The sequence below is a fragment of the Mytilus californianus genome, unplaced genomic scaffold, assembly GCF_021869535.1.
Source record: "Mytilus californianus isolate M0D057914Y unplaced genomic scaffold, xbMytCali1.0.p SCAF_7, whole genome shotgun sequence".
NCBI lineage: Eukaryota > Metazoa > Mollusca > Bivalvia > Mytilida > Mytilidae > Mytilus > Mytilus californianus.
Window position 1 is genome coordinate 5,884,292 of NW_026262723.1, and position 8,986 is coordinate 5,893,277.

The following is an 8,986-nucleotide window of genomic DNA, read 5'->3' on the forward strand; positions in this document are numbered from 1 at the left end:
CATTAATTTACGAGAATCTTAAAGAAATAAGTTAATCTCATCATGCATACGTTGCCAGTATATCGAAACTTCTAGAAAGTATTGTTTATCGGCCTAACCTTCTGAAAACTCAGTTTTTAAAATCACATATTAAGTTAAAATTCTAAGCGTAAGTCATATAAATCTACCAGTGTAAAGTTACACGGGCGTACGAGATTTGCGCCGATTTAAAAAAAAATTCGATCTTTAATTTGCGCCGATTTGATTCTTTCATTAGCGCCTATTTTATTTTTAGCTCACCTGGCCCGAAGGGCCAAGTGAGCATTTCTCATCACTTGGCGTCCGTCGTCCGGCGTCGTCCGTCGTCGTCCGTCGTCGGCGTTAACTTTTTACATTTTGAACTTCTTCTAGAGAACCACTGAATGGAATGAAACCAAACATGGCATGAATGTTCCTTATGAGGTGCTGACCAAGTGTTGTTACTTTGTAGCCGATCCATCATCCAAGATGGCCGCCAGCGGGGGACTTAGTTTAACATAGGACCCTATGGGAAATGCATACAAATGACTTCTTTTAGAGAACCACTGAATGGAATGAAACCAAACATGGCAGGAATGTTCCTTATGAGGTGCTCACCAAGTGTTGTTACTTTGTAGCCGATCCATCATCCAAGATGGCCGCCAGCGGGGGACTTAGTTTAACATAGGACCCTATGGGAAATGCATACAAATGACTTCTTTTAGAGAACCACTGAATGGAATAAAACCAAACATGGCATGAATGTTCCTTATGAGGTGCTGACCATGTGTTGTTACTTTGTAGCCGATCCATCATCCAAGATGGCCGCCAGCGGGGGACTTAGTTTAACATAGGACCCTATGGGAAATGCATACAAATGACTTCTTTTAGAGAACCACTGAATGGAATTGAACCAAACATGGCATGAATGTTCCTTATGAGGTGCTCGCCAAGTGTTGTTACTTTGTAGCCGATCCATCATCCAAGATGGCCGCCAGCGGGGGACTTGATTAACATAGGACCCTATGGGAAATACATAAAAATGTCTTCTTTTAGAGAACCACTGAATAGAATGGAACCAAACATGGCATGAATGTTCCTTATGAAATGCTGACCGAGTGTTGTTACTTTGCAGTCGGTCCATCATCCAAGATGGCCGCCAGCGGGGGACTTAGTTTAACATAGGACCCTATGGGAAATACATACAAATGTCTTCTTTTAGAGAACCACTGAATGGAACCAAACCAAACATGGCATGAATTTTCCTTATGAGGTTCTGACCAAGTGTTGTTACTTTGTAGCCGATCCATCATCCAAGATGGCCGTTAGCGGGGGACTTAGTTTAACATAGGACCCTATGGGAAATACATACAAATGTCTTCTTTTAGAGAACCACTGAATGGAATGAAACCAAACATGGCATGAATGTTCCGTATGAGGTGCTGACCAAGTGTTGTTACTTTGCAGTAGGTCCATCATCCAAGATGGCCGACAGCAGGGGACTTAGTTTAACAAAGGACCTATGGGAAATACATACAAATGTCTTCTTTTAGAGAACCACTGAATGGAATGAAACCAAACATGGCATGAATCTTCCTTATGAGATGCTGACCAAGTGTTGTTACTTTGTAGCCGATCCATCATCCAAGGTGGCCGCCAGCGGGGGACTTAGTTTAACATAGGACCCTTTGGGAAATACATAAAAATGTCTTCTTTTAGAGAACCAATAAATGGAATGGAACCAAACATGGCATGAATGTTCCTTATGAGATGTTGACCAAGTGTTGTTACTTTGCAGCCGATCCATCATCCAAGATGGCCGCCAGCGGGGGACTTAGTTTAACATAGGACCCTATGGGAAATACATACAATTGTCTTCTTTTAGAGAACCACTGAATGGAATTGAACCAAACATGGCATGAATGTTCCTTATGAGTTGCAGACCAAGTGTTGTTACTTTGCAGTCGATCCATCATCCAAGATGGCCGCTAGGGGGGGGGGGCTTAGTTTAACATAGGACCCTATTGGAAATACATACAAATGTCTTCTTTTGGAGTACCACTGAATGGAATGAAACCAAACATGGCATGAATGTTCCTTCTGAAGTGCTGACCAAGTGTTGCTACTTTGTTGCCGATTTACTGTTCAAGATGGCCACCAGGATATTTTATTGAATAACGGGACCAATATTAATCAAAATTTGGCCTCAATCATTATTTGGGTATCTGTTATGATTTTTATCTATCTTTACATGATTTCTAAAACCAAAGTAGAGTCAGGTGAGCGACACAGGCTCTTGAGAGCCTCTAGTTTTTATCACTAGCCCCGATACTTTATTTGCTATACGAGTAAATACATGTACATGTAGTAAACCTAGAATGTATATTGCATGGTAATATATGGATATAAATAGTGTTCCCTTATGTTTAAGATAATTTTGGTCATACTGTTCGAGAACTTCGTTTTGACACGAGAAAGAAAAGATGGATTTCGTTAATTTTAAAATTTGTAGGTTTTGCGACCAATATAGATTAAATAACTCATACAAACATTATCAAAAATAGCTTGTTATTGCTATTTCTTTATCCTGTCCGTTCTAAAAAATTTCAGCCATCTTTTTTGTTCGCCAAAAACATCAATTTTTCATAACTTGACGTTTGCGTATCCAAATACGGAAGAGAACAGTAATAATCTTAAATGAAACCGGGTAAACTATTTCAAATTTCTACACAATTTTGAAGCCATCATTTTTTACTATTATACATCAATTTTGGTGACCACCAGTCATGTCAATTTGTACCTGGTTCTGGCTGCGTTTCTACTTCAAAACAGTAAAGTTCAACTTCTTTTCATTGTACCAGTTTCCAAAGTACTCTAAAATACTGATTTTATTATAGATATGAATGAAATTGTGATTAAAAATTGTTGTTTTTCACAATTCCATACGATACCTCCATTTTAAAGTAATTAAAACCCTTTTTGATCCCCTACACAAATTGACGGTGACATTGTTTTCTTTTTCAACATACGTCATATAACGTTTACAAAATATGTGTCAGGGTCATGTGCATAGTGAAAATTTACACATTGGACAAGTGAAACAACAAACAAAGTTCTTCTTTATGGCGTTTGAAACTATAGTATAGGTCTAAGAAAATTTCATTTATATCCTACCGTAGTCTATAATCGGTCATATTGTCAATTCGTTCGCTTTTTTTGGTTGTATTTATCTCGTGAATAAACTCCGCTCTGACGTCACTTTTCACATTTCACAGCGTACAAGTATCAGCTTCACTTGAAATCAACTCGTTTCAAAAAAATGAGATTCCTAAAGGTATGTATGATTAAAAATATATAATAATTTCATAAAAGTGCCATTTTCCTTAACCTCTTTTGAAAACAATTATCAACAGGTCTAAAATCGTATTTATAGTGAGAAACAAACCCAGTCCCGGCATCCACCTTTTTGTTTACATATTTTTCCAGGTCAGAACTCATATCCGTTTCCTGTAAGGCCAACCAAATTGTTTTTTACGTCTTTTCAATATAGCAAGCACCTTACATTATTTTATTAATTTTACGGGAAAATATGTCAAACTGAGATGAGAAAAACACAAATTACAACCAAATCAATGGTGGAATGTGCATATTAAAACTAACAATAAAATACTTGAAATAGGAAACATCAGCTTGTAAAACGTAAACACAAGGTAGATAATATTTCAAAAAACAAAAATAATTGCATTAAGAACAATTTCTTTAGTTTTATAAAGTAAATTTGACCTAGATACATATCAAATGTTTTACTGAATTTTTCTTCTTTCTGTTTTTTAAACACAAATGGGTCAGTATAATTAATAACTTTTTGTATTATATTTGTAGATCAATCAAGTTCATCAACCAGGGGGGAAAGCCAAATACAGGACCTATTCTCCAACTGCATTAACACGTGCATATTCAGCAATAATGGTTGATAAACTATCTATCCATAGAGCTTCAAAGTCTTATGGTGTACCATTTCAAACTCTTAGGGATAGGGTAACTGGAAATGTAGATCCTGAGTGTCGTACTATGGGCAATGCACCTTTTTTTACATTAGATGAAGAAAGCCGGTTGGTGATACATTTGAAGGAAATGGCTCAACTTGGATATGGATATAACAGACAGGAAGTTGTGGATATAGCTACTGACTATGCAGTTATGCTTGACAAGAAAACTAAAAATGATAAACCTCTAACTCTTACCTGGTTCTATGGAATGCTTGGAAGATGGCCAGATCTCAAAGTTGTAAAACCAAGGGCATTGGAGGTTGCAAGAGCAAAAGCTGCCAACAAGGAGAACATTACGAAGTACTTTAATGAACTCGAGAAAGCCCTACTGAAATATGATCTTATGGACAAACCCCATCTGATTTACAATGTTGATGAGAAGGGTGTAACCATCAACCACAACCCATCAAAGGTAGTGTCAGGAGTGGAGACATCATCACAGGAGGTTACATCTGGAAAGGGTGACACTGTGACTATCTTGGGGTGTGGAAATGCAATTGGCAATGCATTACCCCCTTACTTTGTCTTCCCAGGACAGAGAATGAATGATCAGTTGCTAGAGGGGTCTACACCAGGAACAGTTGGCACTGTCTCTAAGACCGGTTGGTCTATTTCAGAACTGTTCATGGATTTCCTCAGTAATCATTTCAAGAAATTTGTTCCAGGTAATGGGCATGTGATGTTATTGTTAGATGGACATAAATCTCATGTTGCTGTTAGCACAATTAAATGGGCAAAGCGTCATAACATTGTTATACAGTTACTTCCAGCACACACCAGCCATCTTTTGCAACCGTTGGATGTAGGTTGTTATGGTCCTCTGCAAAATATATACAACAGCCTTTGTCATAGAACTATCAGAACAAAACAATGTGCACTAACTCGTTATGATGTTTGTAGCATGGCATGCAAAGCTTACGGAAATGCCTTATCAGCCAGTAATTTGCAGTCAGCTTTTAGAAAAACAGGAATTTTTCCGTTCACAAAAGACATTATCAATGACTTACCACTGACACCATCAGAGGCATTTATAAGTGACATTGAAAACCATCCTGAGAACACTGTACTAGAGACTGTAGAAGCTGTTAACAGTGCGGTAGTTGTGAGAGAGAATGAGAATGACAGTGTGGTGATTGAAAGAGAGGAAGTTGAGAGTGATAAGGAGAATGTGGGTGTTCTGAGGGAAGGAGAGATTGGTTTGGAGGTAGCTAGGAGTGTTGTGAGTAATAGAGAGGAAGTTGAGAGTGACAAGGAGAATGAGAGTGTTGTGAGTGTGAGTGGTAGAATGATAGATGTAGTTGGAAGAGATGAAGGGAGTAAGAGTGATTTTTTTGTAAAGAAGGTAGTGGCAATGAAAAGAGTGAAAGGGGAGAAAAAAAAGAAGAGGAATGTGTTAAGCAGGGTTATTAGTGGAAAGACTGTGACAGAGGATGATGTGTTAGAGAGGGTAAAAGAGCATGTGAGTAAGAATCCTGGGAAGAAAGCAAGTGATAGTAGTGTGAATAAAAGCTGTGCAAAAAGTAGTAAGAAAGGCCAGAATGGATCTGTGGGGTGTAAGAGGAAGAGAGAGCAAGAGAAGAAAAAAATTGTAAAATGTAGCAAGAGTGATTCACAGAAGCCAGGAACGAGTGGAGTGGGTAAATGTGTAAGTGAGTGGGCAATAGACAGTGAGAGTGAGAGTGAGTCTGAAATAAGAGAGGATGAAAAGTGCTGTGTATGTAAGAAGTTTGTTCCAGAGCAGGTGAGACAGAGTAGTAGTTTGATATTTACTAAGTGGGCACAATGTGAGAAGTGTGAGAGGTGGGTGCATCTTATTTATTGTACAAAAGTGAGAGTTATTAGAAGGGGTGACAGTTTCATGTGTGTGTTCTGTGAGAAAGGTGTAGAGTAATTGGTAAATAAAAATAAAAATCATTTTCTGATTCATTGTTGTACTCATTTAACAAAGAAATTGCATTTGGATTTTTATGCCAAAAAATCACCACTGGTGAACTCTCTGAAAATTTCCATTGATTTCGATTTTCATGGTAATAAATGATGTTCCCGGTTAAATCAATTCCCAATTCATTAAAAACAGTTGCAAAGAACTATCATACAAATAAATAATATAATTGCCTTAGCCTAAAAAAATCACCTAATTGACAATAGAGCAATTTGATTGGGTATAACGATTCAATGCATCACGTGGTTTTTACGCCATTGGAATTTGAACGTAAACAAACCGGGTCAGCTGCTCCAGTACGGAACAACATCGTACATTCAGTGACTGAGAAACAATAATGAGTAACCAAGCTTGACAATACACAGTAATAAAAAAAACAAAGCAAAGTCTACAGAAAAATAAAATAAAAAATGTCCTTAAGTGCACGACTTACCACCATTGCGGGATACTGGAAGCAAATATGACAAATTAATGATGGCCCATGGATAAACAAAAGCACAAAAATAGCAATAGAAAATGCATTGCAAAGAAAATTTCTGGAGGAAAAAACATTAAAAAAAGGAAATGAAGGTCAGTTAATTATATTTATATTTTATAAGTTAAAAACCTTACTTATTAATTATCTCTTTACTAAGTAAGCTACATTAATAAGAGCAAACACTAGCTTTTCAAGTCAAACAAGAAATTAATTCATAGAGATGTGTTCTTACAAAATTGAATTTATTCAAATGGCAAATTCTTGTCAAATTTAATCATCATTGATCATTATTAAAGTAAAATGCACAAGATTTGTCATACCAACTTTCATTTCTGAGATTGATATCCAATTATTCAGATAAAATATACAATACTTTGTTAATAAATATGTAAAGCAGCAGATACAGCAACCTGAAGAGAAGAAGCCCCATTTTTTTTCAAAGAGTTTACTTTCATAATCTATAAAATACCCTGAGAAATTGGACAAAGGCTACTGTGCTAGCTAATCTAATAGTTGAATTTTACAATAATAATTTTTTTTAAATTCAAAATTATGTCACTTTCACTTATAATTTTAAGCATTTTTTTTACAGAATTTTTGTCATTTTTTTGGTAAACTTTTCCTTTTTCTGTAGGATATTTTCTAGGCTGTACTGTACTGTTCAACTAAGAAACATAGGCTTGAGTTAAAAGGCTTTTTTACTTTGAAGAAACTAAATTTTGACTCTTGGTCCCACTAGAATCTATATTAAAATATAAAATATATAAAATGGTCAGTACTATTTTTTTTCAGAAAGATTATTTAAATTGTATACAGTATGTTTTTTTGCATTAAACATTGTTAGAAGTAGTTAAAAAAATCCATTAGGAGTGATCCCATATCCCATTATAAAAATTGCAAACTGAAAGTAAATGTCATCAGCCAGAGCTAATTTATATCAGTTCAGCTAGGTTTCTAGATCTTATTTTTACCATTTTTTTGTCTTTTAATTTTTACCTGTAATCCTTCTCTGAAAAGTAGGGAAGTATCTCTTCTTAATATTATAATAACATAGTTGTTAATCGACTTCCTTTTATTTTCTTCTTGATTTTTGTAAAATAAACTCCTTTTTATTCATTTTGGTGTTTTTTTTATTTTTGACTGGTGGTATCAAGGGGAGATAACCACTTGCACAAATCGGCAAAAAACCACCGCTTCGTGTTGAACATAACTTGACGTTTGCGTATCCAAAACTGTATTGCCTAGATATTCATATCGAGTGTTTGTCTTAATGAGATGCTTTATTAAATTTAAATTCAGCCCATCATTTTTAGTTTCCTCGAAAATATTTAGATTTTTCGATCAGGAGCATGGACAATTTTCACACAAACTTCATTCTTCAAGTTTGAAGATAAAATAAAGAATAAAGGACTTTGAGTTGATGTGTAAGTTTTGACGAGTTAAAACTATGTATATTCAAGATTATTTTGATCAATTAGTTTTTACCATGACAGTGGAATTTTAGTGAGTAAATGTGAGGTTTGTCTCATCCGTAATTTTACTGAATGTTCACGGTCACGTGACTCTATACACCTTATCGCTATTTGTCCGCCATTACTGGACATCACAAACGTTCCCGTAAAATTTTGACGTCATAATAGAAAATATCTGACGCCACAATGGAAAAGTGATTGTTGTATGACGTCAAAAGTTCAAGCGGGACAGATTCTCGGGTCAAGCGGGACAGCTTTCCAAATAGCGATAAGGTGTATTGTTGCTGATAGACTTGGGGTCAAACCGTGACCTGCTTTCCAACTGTTAACAAAAAAATATTTGGGAAAATTTGAAGTGAGAATACTTATTTCTCCATATGTTTTAGTACATCATAGTGGACTATGTAGTTGGAAATTAAATTGATAATTGTTTTTTTTTTCATCCATTTATATGTACTAGAACGGTAAAATTGTGTCAAGCGCTTTTGATACGTTTGAATTTTAATGGCTTTCTATATTTAGTAGCATTCAATATTGGATGCAGAAACACTGGTACATTGCTATAAAGAATTACTCTTTAGATATTGCAAACTTTTTGTTTACACTTCAAATGATATGTTTGAAGCAAAATATAGTAGTCAACTCTCGTTATTATAACTTTGACCGCTAATAATAATGTAAAGTAAAATTAGATAGCATAAGTTTTGTTTTTTTTTTCAGAAAAAGATGAGAGTAAATCGTTTACAATTGACCCTAATCGTGGTACAATCAAAATTATCAAAGAATTGGATAGAGAAAACACTACAAATGCAATGGTATCTCTTGTAATAGAAGCTGTTGATACAAGTGGAACTAACGCAAGTGTTCAGTGTTATGATTCCATATTTTCACAAAATAATTCAACTACCACGATTGTCAATATCAAAATATTGGACCAGAATGATAACCCACCAATATTCAAAAGTAGTTATATCAGTATAGGTGTCAGGAGAACTATTACAACTGGAAAAACTGAGGCATTTATATATGACTTAAAGGCAAGTACTCT

At 35.5% G+C, this 8,986-nt stretch overlaps 1 protein-coding gene and 1 long non-coding RNA gene across 4 annotated transcripts; both read left to right on the forward strand.

Moving 5' to 3' along the window:
• Nucleotides 1-265: 265 nt before the first annotated feature.
• LOC127708619 (uncharacterized) lies at nucleotides 266-2,311 on the forward strand. 3 transcript variants are annotated; one of them, XR_007985323.1, is made up of 3 exons: nucleotides 266-773; nucleotides 1,437-1,646; nucleotides 1,813-2,311. It is a non-coding gene; the product is annotated as an uncharacterized LOC127708619 (long non-coding RNA). The 3 variants fall into 3 exon arrangements; XR_007985325.1 differs by having other exon boundaries at nucleotides 266-441; nucleotides 1,271-1,646; XR_007985324.1 differs by having other exon boundaries at nucleotides 266-441.
• Nucleotides 2,312-3,160: 849 nt separating this feature from the next.
• LOC127708614 (uncharacterized) lies at nucleotides 3,161-5,961 on the forward strand. Its single transcript, XM_052213636.1, has one exon. The coding sequence runs from the start codon at nucleotides 3,964-3,966 to the stop codon at nucleotides 5,935-5,937; it is 1,974 nt and encodes a 657-aa protein (XP_052069596.1). The 5' UTR covers nucleotides 3,161-3,963; the 3' UTR covers nucleotides 5,938-5,961.
• Nucleotides 5,962-8,986: the final 3,025 nt, after the last annotated feature.